General features: G+C 39.3%; 1 protein-coding gene across 27 annotated transcripts in view; it reads right to left on the bottom strand.

Annotated features, from left to right (window-relative positions):
- Window positions 1–19,583, bottom strand: part of OSBPL6 (oxysterol binding protein like 6) — a 206,506-nt gene continuing 186,923 nt past the window's right edge. For all 27 annotated transcript variants that reach the window (XM_067026356.1, XM_059051926.2, XM_067026370.1 and 24 more), the window contains 10 exons: window positions 17,072–17,159; window positions 16,017–16,270; window positions 15,126–15,263; window positions 14,720–14,783; window positions 12,923–13,001; window positions 11,216–11,360; window positions 9,066–9,210; window positions 6,673–6,799; window positions 4,935–5,057; window positions 1–3,768 (listed from right to left, as the gene is read on the bottom strand). In XM_067026356.1, the coding sequence (XP_066882457.1) occupies window positions 3,660–3,768; window positions 4,935–5,057; window positions 6,673–6,799; window positions 9,066–9,210; window positions 11,216–11,360; window positions 12,923–13,001; window positions 14,720–14,783; window positions 15,126–15,263; window positions 16,017–16,270; window positions 17,072–17,159 (1,272 nt within the window). In that variant the 3' untranslated portion in view covers window positions 1–3,659. The remainder of the gene's footprint in view (window positions 3,769–4,934; window positions 5,058–6,672; window positions 6,800–9,065; window positions 9,211–11,215; window positions 11,361–12,922; window positions 13,002–14,719; window positions 14,784–15,125; window positions 15,264–16,016; window positions 16,271–17,071; window positions 17,160–19,583) is intronic.

Below are 19,583 nucleotides of genomic sequence, written 5' to 3'. Positions count from 1 at the left end.
TAGATTCATAATTGTTTAATTAGATACATTTTATATATCCTGAACATAACGGTTCCCATAGAAATAAATATTTTGTACACAAACTTTATTTACTTTGCCACAATCATAATATACCAACTGGAGTCAAGTGCAAACATTTATTACAACCCCTGGAGTGTGAGGAGCTCTGCTCCCACACTTCATTATCTGGATGACAGAGAACAAGATTAGACAAAATGGATAATCCACAAGGTACTAACAAAATGTACATTTGATTATGATTATAGACCCTTCTCCAGCCAAGGCTGTAATCAGAACTAAGCAAAACAGTCGGATCAGTTTCCTCTTTAACTCCGCCCTCCAGTGCTCCTTGGGGGCAGGACTTAACGTAATGATTGATTAGTGGAATCGCTAAAAGTCCTGGGGTCAGAATAAGGAAGAGGAGCAAAAGGTTTAGAAAATCGACCACATGGCATCTCTTGTATGAAATACTCCTTGGTTTCTCTTACCAAAATACATTTGGTAGTTTTTATGTCACATATAATTGATATGTAATATTAAAAGGTATCTCAAATGAGGTTTATTTTTACGACTGCCTGGAATTTAAAGTAACCCATGAAAAATAATGACTTAATTAAACAACCCAATAAAATAACAGTATAATCTGAGGGTAAATTTGCACCTTGGGTAGCAGCATATGGAAGCAAAATAATTAGTTTCAGGTCGGCCTCTATGCATGCTGGTGTGTGCCATCGATCTGTTCTGCCTAGCCACATCCATAGGACCATCATCACTTGCTGCTTTCCTTAATGACCAGCTCAAAAACATGAAGGAGCTTACAGTAAATCACAGGGGAGGTAAAAAGATATATTAAGTCCACTTCTATCCTAGATTGCTTTAGGGGGGAAAAAAAAGGCCCCTGAAATAAAAAGGTTTATATAAAATTCTAAGAAATAAGTCATGTTTTATCAAGAATGACCTAATATCTATTCTATGCTTTTGCTATTTAAACTAGTCTCAAAAGACCCCAAATTATGCAGATGAAAATTCCAAACAGAATAAGTGTCACAATTCTGTAACCATCAAATAAATAAAAAGTGAGAAAGAAATAGGGGATGGGGCTGTTACATTGGTATGAATGTTTGATGGGGAGATTTGTGAATCAGGTATTACAGGAGCGTTATCTAAAACTTGATTGCTCACTTGAACTGGAATTCTAATCGGGATATCAGAATCTCAAAATAAATTATAAATCTGGGATATTATAAAGAATGTGGTGATTTTAATTAATTTGACATTCTTCTCATTCTCATCTTGAAATACTAGTCAGAGTTTCAGGTTAACTCTGACCAACATTCACCTACCTGATTTGTATGTTTAACTTATTAGGTAGTAAAGGTCCATCCTACTAGTTATTCTCTTTCTTAATTAAAACTCACTGCGAGGTACAGTAGTTGCTTCCCTCCTGGGTCCTCTTCCAGCTGCCTGATTGGTATTATCATTGGTCACCTGGTGCCTTACCTTCCTACTTGTAGTTTCTTCCTATTTGTAGTATCTTTATTTGCAGAATTCTTTCCTTATCTTTAGGCTAAAATCTGGAGACTCTTCAGGGAAGTGCTAGTAGGTACAGACAAGAAGCACTGTAAATAGTATCTAAAGTTTTACCAATCATGGGAGAACATACTTCTCTGAGGAAGTCAACAAAATTCTAATTAAATTCTAATGAAAATTAAAGGCATATATCTCAGGATGCAGATAAAAGAACGTCAAGATGAATGAGCAGAAAAAGAATTGATAATAAGGGAAATTTTACTACTATGGGGGAAGGCACCCAAGACTTAAAATAGGAATTAAAGACATTGAGACACCGAGGGAGGGTGTTGCTTACATGCTCAGAGCTAGTGATGGATTAAGGAGTTTACTTGACAATTAAATTTCATTCTAAACCAGTGCATGCTGTACATATAACGTATGGACTAAGATAAAAGGAGGAATGAGTTTCAGGATAACTAAACCTTGCTCCACCTAGTGGAGACTTCAGAGTTTTCCCTTACGCTCTCAGCAGTCTTGGTTTGATAGTGGAATAGCCATTATTAGGAATGCTGAGTGGGAGAAACAACACTAAAATCAACACCTCATAACAAAATGTAAGATGTTAGTAACCTTGCTATCAGAGCTTAAAATAACACGTAAAATCTGATGGTAAGAGTCTAAGAATAAAAACGTAACAGAATAAAATATACGTGATTTTATAATTCTCTAGGAAAATCTCTAAAGAGATTTTTAAAAATATATATATATATCGGCATTTAAATAGTTATCTATGTGCAGAAACTCAGGAATACTGATGCAAGTTACTACAAAAGCCTCTATATATTAGTGGAGGAAAAAACAAATCCTGAAGTACGCAAAACACATTTCTGTCCCTCACCTCCCCCCATTTTTGTTGGGATGGATAAATTCCTTAGCTTAAGTTTTATATCTCTGCCAATAGCAAGGTAAATGTTTAATATGTGGCCATGTATCATACAGAAACACTTGATGAGAATATGAAATATGAATTTGCATAGAACTCATTTAAACATTGCAAATAAGCTTCTAGTGGTCTTACTTCTGTTCCCAGTGGAATTCCAACAGTGCCAATAGGTTGGGCACAGGATAGATGTGGGTTTACATTGTGTTTCACTCAAAATTAGCTATGTTTACAGTACTCCTAAGCCCACAGACAAATTCCATATGCTTTTTGGTTATTTCCTTCCGAAGTTTTAACACTGATGCCGAGTGTTCAAATCAAATACGGATATTGCCAAATAATAGGGCAAACTGGGAAGTCAGGTGGAAGAGGGATGGTTTATTAACTGTACGCAGGACAGGTAACTGACGAGCAACTGAATACAGAGATCTACTTAGCACACCTTTTCCTTCTTGCCCTTCAGACATATGATACAGTAACCAATATATCAAAGTAAAGCACATGTTGTTTACTTTTTTCAATCCATTTGAGTTAGTCTCATAATTCTTCTGATCCCAGAAAGTGAATCATGCCATGATTCAAAGGATCTGTCCTTCACCTAAACCTAGGAGCACACATTTAAAAAATGATTTATTGTATATCTTTGCATTTCTTAAGGCATGAACAATGGCGTATAGATGGAACAGGTTCTGAGAAGCATCACGATGTCAAAAAAGCATCGTCTTTTTTGACAAGGCCAGCACAAGTACACCACATCAAACAGACACACTCGACATCTGAGCTGACTGCTGTGGCCCAGGAGCTCCTGCAATGAGGGGGATGGCGCTTCCAGAAAAGGACCAAATGCGTGGTTCATATGTCATGTTGCTTTAAACTCTCTGGATCAGCTTTAAGCACCAGTTACAGTTTGTTTTTCTTTATAGACTCTTCAGACCTCAGATCCTATATTCTGCTCCTTTTATTCTGCTTTTCGAGGAGGGTGTGGATGTTTTTTAAGGAATATGGTTGCAGCAAAACAGAAAGGATGTGAAAGTGGTTAGGGGCCTTGTCTAATGCACTTCTGAAAGTCCATTATAAAGATGAATAGAAAAGCAAATGGTCGGTTTTCAGTCGACCCAGAAACCACGCGGAGCTCTAAGAAACATAATTGTGCATAGTTATTTATTCATTCAGAGCGTGTTATGTTGGCTAGCTCTATATTCCCAGTTTACCAAAGAACAGGGCTGTCTACTTTGCTAAACCCAGGGTCCTTTCGCAGCTCCCAGTAGGTGTCGTTAGAAACCCAGGCTTCTCTTTGATTGGCATCAATCACTTTTCTGTGAAAGTATAAAAATCAACATTAGACACAAATCTCATTCAGGTAAGCTGATAATTGGACCCTCTCCTGTAGATAAGACGTGTACATATAAGCAGTACTTGGTAAGCCAGTGAGCATCCTATCTGCTGATTGATGATTTGACTATTTTGACTAGAAATAAACTCACTTTTGTTGTGAAATGTTTGAAATGGAAGTGGGTAGGGTCATGGGGAGAGGGGCTAAAGGTGGGAATAAATGACGTCAAGGCAGGACTAGAAACTGAAGTGGCCCAAACAGGGACTTCTCTGGTGGTCCAGTGATTAAGACTCTATGTTTCCAAAGCAGAGGGTGCAGGTTCAATCCCTGGTTGGGGAAACTAAGATCCTACATGCAGTGCGGCCAAAAAAAAAAAAAAGTGAAGTGGCCCAAACAAAGCATGTACAAACCTTGTAACTAGAACTTCAGACCTCAGACCCACAAGAATTTCCTCTGCTTCACTTGTGGGGAAAGTATGCAACCTCATTAGCTGTAAGAGCCTCCTCAGGGTCCACGCCCAATGAGGGCACTTTCAACATCTAAAGGGCAAGACTGCATTTCTGCTCCAGCGCAGCCAGGAGATGGCAACTAGAAAGGGTATGAGGTTATTCTGAGCTGATCTGTCCTGGCTCTGAAGGGCAACAGATGGGTCTGGAAACTACAGCTTAGTCTGTGTGATGTATCCTGCAATAATCCTGTAATAATCACCCATGATCACACCACAGAAGGATCACATCTGAACGGATATAAGGCTCCATGTGATAGAAATAAAATTAAATACTAAGGAAGCCAGTATGACCTTGTGGGCAGTGGGGTCCCACCTTATCTCTGGGTGAGGGAGTGGGAACAAGTTTCTACCATTCGAAAGGGTGTAGCTGGAGGACAAAGAGCCTTCTGGGCAAGACCCTCACTCTCTATTGCCGTCCATGAAAGGAAAAGAGATGTCGAGGAAAATTTATTTTTATGGTTACAAACTTTTCACAAGACCAAAATCTGATTCAGTATTTTCACTGGCAAAACCAGTGATGAAAATCAGTTTAATTTTCCAGCTCGAAGTTTCCTGGACATAAAACTATCCCTCATTTTCTTTTTACCTGGAGTTTTTCATTGCTTGTGGCAACCATTTACAAAACATGAAAACTGACTTACTTAAAAAATTTTGGTGTATGTTCAAGTTTGTTATCTTCCATGTATCGTCTTCGAGATCTCTGGAGTTCCTCTACTCTTTGCTTCTCTGCTGCTGCAGCTTCTAAATTTCCTTCTTCCAAAAATCTAAGCAGAAAGCAGTTTATCTTTTAATACGTTACTTTCTTCTCTGAGAACAAAACAATCTCACTTGCATAAACTTCAATTCTGGTTGCTGGGAACATAACACAGTGAACAGTAATGCTCTGATCACATACCTTCATCTCTCCCCCAGGCCACACTCTCTCTGTCTGCCATCAGCTAATATACTTTCTGTGTATGTGAACTGAATTATTGAATTCAGCAATAAAATGGGAGTGAAAAGTAAGTGGTTGGCTTTGAAGACTTTTCTGTGCTGTCTAGGGTTCCACAACTTGAGATTTTCAGGTTGACTAGAGAGTCTGGGGTTAGGACATCATGAAGTCCCCGGTTGTGCTCCTTTTCCATGTTATCATAAAGCACTTGTTAAAGGCCACAACATGGAGGATGGTACTTGACTGTTCTCCAGCTACTTTTAGAACAGATTGAGAGGGAAGGAGTTTTCCTGTTTTACTGGAGAGAGTAAAACTGATAAAAAAGGATAAGGTAACAGTTGGGGGAAATTACAAAAGGCCACAGAAAGGAAATGAATAGTAAATGAAATTCAGAAAGGGAATACGGAAATAGAATTGAGAAGAAAAAAAAGCAGACCCAATGGTGATTTGCAAATATTTAAATTCCAAAATGAGAGCAAAGAACAGGCATACAATATGATACACACTGTACAGGAAGCTTACTGATAAGTTTGAATGTCAAATAGTGAGACTGCGTGTTCTAGAGAAAGAGGGGGGAATATGAGGGAAGTAAATAGTAGAACATTCAATACTGGGAACATTTTGGCAGAAGACAGATAAAGCCACAAAGACACTGGGAACAGAAAATGATCTTGGATACAATTTGTATGACATGTAGAATTCTTGTAAGAAGTAAAACTAATTCTGTAGGAATGGACAACATGAGTACAGAACAATGTAAGAATAATTTTTAAAAAAAGAATTAGAAGGTATTAAAGGTACTGTATTTTGAGTATATCTCACACCCCAGGGGATCAAAAACATGTTGGGAAAACTCCACACTTTGACTCAAAGTATTTCTAGGTACTCCTGTATCTTATCCTCTTATTCTTCACTGAAATGGATAAAGGGGATCAACTGTATGGTGATGGACAGAAAGGAAATTTTGGGTATACACAGGTATACAGGAGTAGAAATATAATGTTGCATACATGAAAATTATATAATGTTACTATATATGTAATGTTATAACTATATAATGTAACACCAATGTTACTTCAATAAAAAATTTTTTAAAAAAGATAGTCCATGTTATAGAGTAATAGAACGATAGAAGTACAAACACTGAGGTGAGGAGTAATTGTGTGAAGAGTTCAATAATTTGCAGACCTTTGGTAAATTGGTGGGGGGGCAATTTTGTTAAAAAACATCTGTGTTACCTTCTGCGGGGAACTTTTGTTGAGCTAATCTTCTATTATGATCATCCTCTGAATGCTCTTTACCTAGGTAGAAGACTCAGCTATTACTGAGTGAATAAGGGAATGAATGATTCAACAAATAAATAAATGATGGTGGTGAAAGTCTTGATGACTTCTGTAAGTACCATGCCATGACCTAGTGTTCATTTTAAATACCACTACCCTGCTCACCTCTGATCTGGCCGGAATCGGGCATCTGTTGGTGGAAGGAGATCTTTTAGTACAGGATCTAACTCATTAAGCTCAATAGCGAACCTTGTGAAGCCATAGTAGAGCTCATAGTTGGTCGGCATGGAACCTGGAATGAGGCCAAGGAACCACTGTGAGAGGCAAAGAGGCTTACAGAACATGCAGAAGCTGACTTAACTCGGGTGCTTAATTAATAATCACATTAACATCAAATTTATAGTCATAAACATTAGATTACAATTTTTTAAAAGGATTAATGATTATTTGCACACTTAATTTAAGACACTGGGTAGGAAATCAGTATCTTCACCCTCCTCTCAAATAACCTGAAGATCACCACTTTCCAATGTAAATGCTATTCTTATTCCCTGACGAGTTAGATATTACTGTTAATTTTGCAGTCATTGTTTGTTTAGATATACCCACATATACCCAGTATGGTTGCTCACTGTTCCTTCTTGTATCTCTGACCTTTTACGTGGGATGATAAAGGTGCATCTTTTGGAAATTCATTTAGGAAGGATCTGTTCATGGTAAATATTGTTTTCTTTCTCTATAAATGTTGATATTTAATCATAGTTTTGTTTTGTTTTGTTTTTTTGCGGTACATAGGTCTCTCACTGTTGTGGCCTCTCCCGTTGCGGAGCACAGGCTCCAGACGCGCAGGCTCAGCGGCAATGGCTCATGGGCCTATCCGCTCCGCAGCATGTGGGATCTTCCCGGACCGGGGCACGAACCCGTGTCCCCTGCATCGGCAGGCGGACTGGCAACCACTGCACCACCAGGGAAGCCCTTAATCATAGTTTTGAAAGAGGCCTCTTATTTCTTGAAATATCAAGTGGTCTTATTTTCAGAGTGTGGTAAGTCTTACTCTGCCTGGGTTCCTTTTGTGTTTTGTGATTTTTGACTGTGAGCTCTTGTCCCTTGGATCTTCATCTGTGGGAATTCTTAAGGCCTGGGATCAAGTTGGTTTTTTTGGCCGTGCTGCGTGCCACGCAGGATCTTAGTTCCCCAACCAGGGATCAACCCTGCCCCCCCTGCACTGAAAGTGCAGAGTCTTAACCACTGGACCTCCAGGGAAGACCCTACAAATTTTGTAAGTGAACTAAATTGGTTTTATTTTGTTAAATTGGAAACTTTATGTTGATTATCAGAACTGATAGATTCATATATTTAATAAAATCCAGCTTTTAAAATAAAACTTTGTACATACAGTAGTCTTCACTGGCTAATTTTTCTCTCAAATACCCAACTGGGTAACTAAATGCTTGGGTGACTAACTATGAGCATTAAGATTTCACCAAAGGGGCTTCCCTGGTAGTGCAGTGGTTGAGAGTCTGCCTGCCAATGCAGGGGACATGGATTCGTGCCCTGGTCCGGGAGGATCCCACATGCTGCGGAGCAGCTGGGCCCGTGAGCCATGGCTGCTGAGCCTGTGCGTCCGGAGCCTGTGCTCTGCAACGGGAGAGGCCACAACACTGAGAGGCCCACGTACCGCAAAAAAAAAAAAAAAAAAAAAAAAAAGATTTCACCAACAACACTTACAATTTACTTCCATTTAGAAAAGAAAAAGATTCAGATCTAAATTAATGTTTACTGGCACTTTCAAACTAAATTCGACAGCAGGGTCTTTGTAGGCTTTGCTCATTAAAGTGCTCCAAGCTCCTAGAACAAAGCTTGATGCTTAGTCCGTACTCAACACATAATTGCCAAATGAATGAACTAACCACTCTACAGCAGGGAATTTAAATACTCATTGAGGAAACCAACAACTAATTTTAAAGTTAGGGATTAACTGACAAAATTCCAATGAAAATAAATGTCATGTGGAGCCTTGTTCCATTTGTACTTGATAGTCAATTATACGCTAGTGTATTACCAGAACTCTTTTGATGTCTTTTATTAAATGTCAGCATACTGCAGCTCTTTGATACTCAAGTAAAAAGATCACTTATTCTGGTTAAATTATTGAATTTGTGGATTATGGATGTTTGCAGGCTTGCCTTTGTTTTACTAAAACAGAGAATAAATAACACGAGTAGGGATTTGAGTTTGTATATTTCAATTATTCAAATGGTTTAATTAGTATACCCAGCTTTTGAAATGCAGTTATTACATTTAGAGAGATTTTACATGAAGCCCAATCTCTGGCCACACGTCAGATTTGGTCTCAATTCTACAACTCCTTACTATCAAATAATGGAATTTATATAACTTGTGGATGGGGTATAAATGTAAATATTATTGTCTTAAGCATCTATGTTTTTAATCTGTTAAAAGACAACATAAGGTGTACCGCATGGGATGATCTGACCACCCCTGCCTTCTGCCACTCAGGGAGCCCCCCCGAGGCAGGACACTCATGCCGGTCTCACCTGGTCTCCAGATGCACTTGGCAGAAGGGGCCACACCGCAGTATAGCCCTTCATGCCACTTCCCAAACAGCCGGTGCACCGCCTTCCCTTCCTGATCCATCACAACCCCCTGGACTTCATTCACATTAGAATTCCAATAGTTCACCTGGAGAAACCAAACTCCAGTTAAAACACTCAATCTCTTTAATAACACCAATCCCTGTAATTTCCACATGGAAAAGTTTCTTAACCTTGAAGTTTCTCACGCAAACCATTTCCAGGCATCTATCTCAAAATGTTTTGCATGGAAGGGTGGCTATCTAAGTGTTAGCTGGCTTAACTTTTAAGAAAGGGATGACCCCACTCCATGTTAGAGCATGAGAGCACATCACAGAGAAGGCTCAGTTTCTATCTTAACTGAATATTAATTTATAGGTTAGCAACTTCTTCCTCCCATTGTCCTGTCTTGAACTACCCTTGGCTCATGGATTTTAATGATTTTCAATTGGCAACACTGGAGAAATAGTTTTTAAAATAATTTTCATAGTAGCTGTAAATGACTAAATTTAATCAGGAACACCTTGTTCTAGCTCTCTTCCAGCCATGCTCTTCCCCAAGGGGTCAGAAGTCTGCAGGAATTTACCCATCTGGATCCCATGGCCCCTATTCTAGATCAGGCCCCAAGTATGCAAGACCCTAGAATTCCTTGTCCAAATGGCTCTAAGCGGGACTTCCCTGGTGACGCAGTGGTTAAGAATCCACCTGCCAATCCAGGGGACATGGGTTTGAGCCTTGGTCCAGGAAGATCCCACATGCCACAGAGCAACTAAGCCCGTGCGCCACAACTGCTGAGCCTACGCTCTAGAGCCCGCGAGCCACAACTACTGAGCCCACGTGCCACAACTACTGAAGCCCACGCACCTAAAGCCCATGCTCTGCAACAAGAGAAGCCACAACAATGAGAAGCCCGTGCACCGCAACAAAGAGTAGCCCCCTCTCACCACAACTAGAGGAAGCCCGTGTGCAGCAACGAAGACCCAACACAGCCAAAAACCAAAAAAACCCCACAAATGGTTCTAAGCTTATTCCAAAGCCTGCACAGGCCTTTCCTTGGATTTATCGTTAGGCCTGAGGGGTGGCCAAGGGTGGCTGTTTGAGGGGGTGTGGACTGTACTGCCTACACACGTGTTTGCGGCCCCTTGCAGCGCAGGGCAGAGCTGGGGGTGGGAAGCAAGTGGGAAAGGCCGTGGGCCAGACTGGTTCTCCTGTGCTGCCAGGTTTCCAGCTTGGTGTTCCCAAGTGTCCAACCTGGACTTGCAGGTTTTGTCAAAAAAGGTACTTTTGTCACCGTGAAGGATAGAAGGATATTTTATTTGACAGCTTGTGGGCTTGATTTACACACTTTAAATATTTACACATACGGTATGGGGACTACCATTTGTACTCTTGCCCTGAGCTCTGCAAATATTAGGGCAGGCCTAAATCGAAGTTTTTACTAGCCTAGAAAACTAAGTGCGTACAGTTACTGTCACGCACGACCCAGTCGGCGCAAATAGTGATCCTGGCTCTTCAGTTCTGAGCCACCTAATCAGTCTATAAGATAAAAAGGAAAAAAGAAAAATATCTAACATCTTCTCTTGTTAATAAAGGTACTGCTTTTTGTTGAACTTATTTAAGATTATATATAATAATGGCAGAGTTGGATAAGCTTATAGGGACTGGAAGCTATCATCTCTATGCATCTTCAGAAAATGATAAGTGCGATATATTTAGTTCCCTAAAATAAGATCACTTGAATATGTTGTAATCAAGCAGGAATATAAATAGAATATAAACCAGGAGACTTGTTATAGGCAAGAAGTACTCTCTGGAATTTTACTTAATGAACTGACTGCTTAAAAAGAAAATTCTTTAAAAAAAAAAAAAGAAAATTCTTTAAAAAGAATTTTTTTTTTTCCTCTTTCAAGATGGTGCCTGTGTTGATTTCTACACCGTCAGACGTTTGCATGCCCGCAGCAACTCCACCAGTTGGTTCTGCTTTCTTATCTAAAATGTCCGTAAGGATCAATGATACAGAACTAACTCACTTGCTGCTGCTTAAGGTAATTGTTTTATTTCTTCCCTAGGAAGCATTTTATGTATCTTTCCTTTGCTATTGTAAGATTATTTACCTTGACAAATGTGAGTTTGCAAATGCAAACACTGCTTTTGGTATTTCTAATGGTTACTTCTCCGTAATGCTCTATCCATCTCCTCCCACTGAGGATGTTGTGTATACATGTGGTGACCTTATTCCACACATAGCAATCTCCATACCTAGTGAAGAATACAGCACTGATTAAAAACAGTGAAGGTAACAAATAAATATTACTGTTTCTACCAATGAGAACATTCCTTAGCCATAGCTTCCTTTCCCCTCATCTTTCTCTTATTTCTTTCTTGGAAGTTTCTATGTGGTCAAGGCCATTTATGACATGATTCATTCATTTAAGGAACATTTCAGTGCTTTCTATGGGCCAGGTGCTAAAGGTACCAAGTTGAATAGGGTCTGTTTCCTGCTCTCCTGGAACCAATAGTATGGTAGGGATAGATGGACGCTTATAAGAGCACAGAGGAGTGTCCTTAGATCTGCCTGGAACGTGGGGCGAGTGGCAAGGAAGATTTTCTAGAGGAGGCTGGGTCTGGTCTAAGCTTGGACGGTGGAGAGGAAGGTACTACAGGCTGGGAAAGGCAGAGACGAAGCCACAGAGGCCAGAAGGGCACAATGCATCCGGGGACCTGTGTGTGGCACACTTCAGGTGAGTGGGTGTGACGGGAGGTAAGGTTGGAAAGGTGGGACAGGGTAGAGCAGCCAAGGCCCTCAATGACCAACCAGTGACTCTGGATTTACCCTACAGGCAATGGGCCATCACAGTAGCGTCCCAGGGAGGAGAGAGTAAGGTGTGCATTCTAGAAAGGCTACTCTGAGGACATTGTTTCATGCTGTGAGTTAAGGCCAAATATGTGAATAATTCTTTGGGAAAAGACTGGTGAGCATAGATGGCATAAATCTAATACAAATTCTGGAGAGTAAGGTTACCGAGTTTCTGCCAAGGAAGGCGATGACAAAGTTTCTACTCACCTTTAAATTTGCACATTACATATATGTTCAAATAAAACACTGTTTCAAAATGAAATGCTTCTAGGTTTCTAAAAAATTTATGAATTGGTATGATGTAGGCACTATGGAAAACTCTCTCCCTCATGAGTTTGTAAATATTGAAGGTTTATTTTGTGGTCCTGGGAATTCTTCCCTCTCCCCAACATCCTCTATATTGCATCTACCAGCAAATTGTCATTCAAATAGACAAAAACAAAACGGAACAAAAATCAACCAAATGAAGAAAGAAAGAAAAACAATCAAGCCTTTGGCCTCAATGAAAACTTCAATTAATTTTAAGATGTACAGGCTATATCCTCTAGAAAACAACCATAAAAGGATTCTATCACTTCCTTAATGAACTAAACATTAAAAATAGTGCCTGGATCTAAGATGAACTCAAAAGTGAAAGTATGAATTATATAAAAAAGAAATGGCTAAAAAGAGCCATTTTAGTTTGCATTTTATTTTCATATAAAATGCAAACTAATGTGGTGACTGGGACAGGTAGGCATTGACTGATGAATGCAGGATGTGAAGAGATAAAAAGGAAGCTTCGACACATTTGCTAAAGTTCTCATTAGCTTTTGTCGGGGCCCAGTCTCAAAATTTCGGTGAAGTTAACAGAAACATTGGCCATACAGGGAGGTGGCCCCTTGGCACCTTCTAGAGTTTCAAATACCCATTTATGATTTAAAAAAGCAGATAAGAGACCAAAAGGAAGATGAGTGCAACCTACTTTGGAAGCATGGCATTCAGGGTTCCCACAGGCAGGATTTCCATCGACTTCCCCCAGAACTTGTTTTTCCATCTGATATCTAAACGACATAAGGCAGAGGACAAGAAATATACACTCCATATCTAATCATTTACTCTAGAAAAATGAACTTTTGTATTACACTTTATATTTTATAAAGGAAACTTTTGTAATATCAACTGATTCTATAGTGTTGCTTTAATAAGACAAGTGCCTGAGGATGGCCCAAGGTGAGACGATTAACTGTGAAACCCACCCCCCAAATATCTATGTATATTTTTCCATAATATATGCTCTACATGTGTTTTCAACAAATAAAACTGGTAAAGTCTTGGAATAACCTGTGTGTGTATGTGTGCATATTCACATACACACATACTTAGACTATACTCGGCATTAACGTCTCCACAAATGTTGTTTTAAGTTTTAACTAAATGGTGGAAATATTTTGTGTATATATATATATATATATGTATATATGTGCGTGTGTGTATGATGTATAGAAAAAGTAATTGCAGATTGTGGTATGGCAGTATGATTGATTTAGATACATATTTAAAGAGTTACATGACTTGGAAGAACAGTAAAAAAATAATGCCTCTAAACACAGATAGGTAAGATTTATGAGAAAGTGGGATTAACTTAATGAACATGTTCCTGTGCTGGTTGTTAAGATACCACCCAGGGCCCAGCACTTCATCTCATGTGATGGCTTTATGTTTCACCTGTGGTCACTCAGGTGTATCTGTGCATTTGTAATAACTGCCCGGTCTCATTCTGATGAAATAAGGGAGCTTAGTGCTATCTCCACAAAATTTCTGACTCTTTGTTATGAACAAGAAATGATTTACCTTCTTAATCTGCAATAAAGTACACTCACAGTGCTGCTCTATCATTTCATATCCTTTTTAGGTTGAGGAAGTACAAGTGAGAAGAGTCATACTGTGATCAGTGAAGTACCCTTTTTTTTTTTTTTTTTGCTATACGCGGGCCTCTCACTGCTGTGGCCTCTCCCGTTGCGGTGCACAGGCTCCGGACGCGCAGGCTCAGCGGCCATGGCTCACAGGCCCAGCCGCTCTGCGGCACGTGGGATCTTCCCGGACCGGGGCAAGAACCCATGTCCCCTGCATCGGCAGGCAGACAGACTCTCAACCACTGCGCCACCAGGGAAGCCCTGAAGTACCCTTTTGACCTCCCCGGAATGTGAGGGAACTAGTCACACTTAATGGTAAGTTTATATATATATTTTTTTCTTTCTAGAGGGGTTTTGAAACTTTATATTCTGGCGAGTTTGCAACATTCTAATTGAACAATGGGTATTGATTTAGTAGAGACTTCAATCCAAACCCCCAAGCCTCAATGAGTTAAAGACCAGAAATCACTGCAATGTATAGATACCTAAATAGACTGTGACCACAATGACATGTTCTAGAGCCTTCTTTGAGGATTAAGATCTCTGCACACCCTCAAGAAGCAAGAAGCCAGCAGATACAACCTCCATGCTAAAGATGCAGACAATGAGTTGAATAAGGTAAAGAAATAGCCCTGAGCTGGCATAGTCAGCATAGAGCTCTGCTGTCCCATAGGGCTTTGCTTCCTAAATCCCATCTCCTAGATTCCACCTTTAACAGGAAATCTAATTTCTCAAACTGAACTCCACACCAACTACCAATATTCTCTGAGTTCTAAAAGTAGAAATCTAAACTGAGTAATTTGGAAACCAGAAACTTTCTCATAGGTTCATCAATTGGATTTTGAAGTGATCATTGAAAAACAAACCTTGCCAAAACACAAAATTCTTGGATTCACAGTGACAGGCAGAAATGGGTGGATGATGGCTAACCTGGGAGTTAAAAACAAAAAATGACATCAGTGTTAAAACTTCCATAAATGATAATTTTTTACAACGTATATTGGCTACCCCCAAATAAAAACTACTCAACTCATCCATCTCTATTAGTGAATTATTCTCAAAATGTATAAGTAAATTACTGAATCTTAACTTTTACAGCTTCATGCTTAAACACATTTAGAGGTTGTAGTTATATAGATAGGCTAAGTGAATTTTCTGTTAACTAGTGTTATAACCCACCTCAATCAGATGTTTATCAAAAAGCTATTTTCATCATCAAACAGCACTCCTACGATTTCTACACAGAAACTCACTGAGTCCAGTGGGACTTACCTGTTCTGAGAAAAAACGGAATCCTTTGTCCTCTCTAATGCATTCGTAAGTCTCCCCAAGGACAGGGTTGAATGGCTTACTTCCTGCTCTGAAATAGGTGGAGCAATATCCTGAAACTGCAAATGCAGCAATAAGAACCTGTTAAAACATTTAAGAAAGGAAAATAATATAGGAGAGACTACTTCCAGGTCTGTTTGTCCCTTATTCCTCTAGATTTTATACACCTCCATCAGTGGGTGCTCATTTGACAGCATTTGCATTTTCTATTTTTTGCACAGACTCTTCATATACTCATAGGGAAAAAAAGATAATTGAAAATTAAACTCTCTGCATGGGAACCAGCAGACAACTGAAGCCAAATATTCTTCATTCATCTGTTTGTCCAATTTCCTGAGTATCACAGAGTTCAAAGGTTCTGAAAGCCAGTGCATAGGTTATGCCATTTGCACAATCTTAGCAGGAGGATTGTGGCTGGTGATGCTTGCAAGAGGGCAGGTCAAGTTTTCCACAATCACATGGAGTAGAGGCCAGGGCAAAGAACAAACAGGAGGTTACTTTCTCAGACCTAAGTTCCTGAACAAATGGGCTCCCCTGGCATTCAGGAAAAGCTGATAAAGCAAGGCTAGGCATGTCTTAAACCTGTAAGAAGCATGATACCTTTACATTCTAATTTTAGAACCACCCAGAACCAAGAATAAATCACAAAGTGTGTATCTTTCAGTAGAAGTATCTGGATCTTTTTGGCCCTGTCTGGTTTATGCAAATGGATTCCTCTTACCTATGCGGTAAGAGTATTAGGCTACAACCAAATATGCTATCATAATGAATCCTGCCTTAGCCCAGGTCTAGGGTTGGCAAATCTCCAAAGGGTGCTGCTCTGTTATTTATTACCATGCGCTCATAGGGATTGTCCGTTTCCGAAGCCTTGTCCAGAAGCTCACTATACTCCATTTCCTCGCAGAGATGCTGCAGAGTATTGAGTGGCTCGTTTAGCTCCACAGGCATGGAGACTTTAGACAGGTCTTTACCAATGTTGTTCCTCAAGATATTCCATAGGTTAATGTTACTGGTGTCAGGACAGGGAGCTGGCAGGCGTGCTCGGCGTCCGTTTCGGAAGGCTCCTCCTGTAAGCTCCCCGTTCAAGACTGGAAAAGGGAGAAAGAGGAGAATCACAGTGAAAGAGATCTTGCTTCTCCTATTTCCCAGAACCTGGGAGGGTAGGAACCCTTTCAAATAATTCTGACTGTGATACATTTCTTAAGCCTTCAATATACTCTCTCAAGAAGGAAGAGAACTATTTCAATACAAGGTTGCTGATAAATGCACAAAACATCAATGTATAGTTTTTTAAACAAAGTATTAAATATACTCAAGTATTATACAATAAAAGTCACACTTCTAAAAATTAAATATATTTCATATGAAGGACACAAAATTTTGGTTTGCCCAAGAACTAAACTTTTTCTTTTTTTCCCTGTATGTCTTTAATTATTATTATTTAATTTTTGAATTTTATTTATTTTTTTATACAGCAGGTCCTTATTAGTCATCCATTTTATACACATCAGTGTATACATGTCAATCCCAATCTCCCAATTAATCACACACACACACCCACCCCCCTGACGCTTTCCCCCCTTGGTGTCCATACATTTGTTCTCTACATCTGTATCTCAACTTCTGCCCTGCAAACAGGTTCATCTGTACCATTTTTCTAGGTTCCACATATATGCGTTAATATATGATATTTAAACTTTTTCTTTTAACCATCTACCTAACAAAATTTTCAACCATTTACCCCACCAGATTATACGAGTAAAAATTTATTGAACAATCAGCTGCAAAAGGAAAAATTAGCTAGGGGGTCAAAATGATTGTTCACTGAATCATCAGCATTGTAACTTGGCATGTAGATAGAACCACCTGGAAGCTCAAAGGATGCATACTTTGCCGAGAAATGTTGTCTGCAACACTGGTGTTGTCTTCAGATATATTATCACTCACATCACTGATGTAAGACTCATCATCTGAAGCCTAAGAAAGGGAAGAACATAGAAAGGATCAGAATTCTCATTCAGTCTTGAAAGTTCAGAAAAATCAAACAATGAAAAACAACAGGATATTGCCCAAATGAGAAGCAGAGGTCACAGTGGGAACTGTATGTGGCATATGTGCAATGAACACCTGAGGGTCTCCCGTGAGCCAGAATGTAGGATTGCCAGAAAGCAGCCCTGTCTTTAAGTAGCTTTCTTAGTTGGGCTGAGACGCTGGGGGAGGCCAGTGCATAACCAGAAATGTTTCAATTCAACACAGTAAGAATGTGCAAAAAAGGAGGCCCTATGGATTCCCCCTAGAGGAGTCAGGAGAGGCTGCCCAGAGGAAGTAGTATTTGAACTGGGTGTTGGAGGATGCAGGAGTTGCCCAGTTGTTAGAAGGGGGAGAAGCACAAGAAGAAGGGATAGTGTGCAACGGCAAGGACCATGAGAGAAACATTTATTCTAGGAGTGTTAAGAAGTCGAGTGGCTGTAACAGAGGACAGGGCGAACGAGATGAGGTCCGACTGTGGAGGGCTTTTCATGGCAACATAAGGGTTCACAATATAATCATATGAGTTATTAAATGCAAGGAAGTGACAGAGTCATATTTAGTTCTCAGGAAGATACTCAGCAGCTTTCCCTAGGGAGGCCAGACAATAGGATCCTACATAGATCTGGGTAAGAAATACTGACCAATAACACTAAGATGGCCACAGTAAGCATCAAGTAGTAAAACTGCATTTGGGAACCATATCTGAAGTTATACGGACAAAATTTGGCAGATTATCTGGGGGCAGGGGAGAAGGATTTAGGGACAGGGAGAAATCGAGAATTAAGCCATTCTCTACGTGAGAGAAACATGGAACTAAAATGAAACCAAAATTCACATAAATAAAATTAAGGGGCAGGGACTTCCTTCGTGGTCCAGTGGGTAAGACTCCGTGCTCCCAATGCAGGCGGCCGGGGTCTGATCCCTGGCCAGGGAACTAAGATCCCACATACTGTAACTAAGCATGCGCACTGCAACTACTGAGCCCACGTGCTCTAGAGCCCACGTGCTGCAACTAGAGAAGCCCGCGCACCACAACGAAGGCCCAACACAGACAAAATAACTTAAAAAAAAAAAAAGTATAAAATTAAGGGGCAACATATGTACTAAGGGGATTGAGAGACAGAGCAGATAAGAAAACAGAGAAGTACTGTAGAGCCATTCAGAGGAATGGGGAAACCAATGTTTCTACTATAGGCAAGAAAGCTGTTGATACTTATTTACTTTCTTCAAAATGGAAATATGCTGTATTTTTTCTGAACATAAAAACAAAACATCCTTATCGTAAAAAATCAGAAATTACATGAAGCTAAACAGATGGTATGAAAATCATCCATTCTATGACCTAAAAGAAATCACTTTCAACATTTCATAGGTACTACCCACAATTTCAAAATGCCTATGTAAACACACTGATACGTTTATCTTTAGATACTGAAAAAGGGGATTGTTTTACATACTATTTTATAGTGTTCTGAATATACTTCCATTCTTATAAATATAGCTCTTCATCCTTACTTGGAATGGCAACGTATTTCATTAGACAGTTATATAATACAAGGAATTTAACCAGCATTCACGTGGCTTCCAATTTTTTATTACTTATAGACAAAACTTGGATGAGCATCCTTGTAAACATATTTCTGTGAATCTGTCTGGCAATTTCATTAAGATTTATTCCCAGAAGCAAAATTGCTGGGTCAAATGAGTCTCTTTTAGGCTTTAGCTGTATGTTGCCAAATTGCTCTCCTGGAAGATTGTACTGTATTACTTTGTTCTCATCATCAGTATATGAGAGCATCCATCTCTCACACCTACTTAAACACTATACATTATCAATCTATATTAGTATGTATCTACCTAACACACATAAAAGATCTCTAGTTTGAATTTCATCTTTAGTGAAACTGCTGTCTTATCTTTCACACATTTTTCAGCTTGTCATATAAATTGCATTTTTTTCTAGTTTGCAATTTATTTTTTAATATTGTTTATGCCACTCTTTTTTGGCCATGTAAAAGTTTTAAATTTGTATGTAATAAAAACCATCAGCCTTTGCCTTTAAGGTTTCTGGATTTATTGATGATGTTTTTAATAGAGTTGGGGAGAATTCATATATTTAGGGAGGTGGAGTTATACTCAGAATGATTTCATGTAAATGAATAATGATAGTTTTGCTTTTGCACCTTGAACAATGCTATAAAGATGGCGAATTGAGAATAAAGTCTTCTTCTGATTTGTATTTTCCCACTGCATCTGGCTTCCAGTTCTCATTGACTGCAACTAAATGGAAAGCTAAACCTTTAGGCCCATGAAAGCCACATTCTAAATCTTGATAGAAATAAAAAGTAAATCAAACTCTTCCATGTGATT

The sequence above is a fragment of the Kogia breviceps genome, chromosome 2 (assembly GCF_026419965.1).
Source record: "Kogia breviceps isolate mKogBre1 chromosome 2, mKogBre1 haplotype 1, whole genome shotgun sequence".
Classification (NCBI taxonomy): Eukaryota; Metazoa; Chordata; class Mammalia; order Artiodactyla; family Physeteridae; genus Kogia; species Kogia breviceps.
The sequence above is the reverse complement of the archived record's forward strand: the minus strand, read 5'-3'. Positions and strand labels throughout refer to the sequence as shown.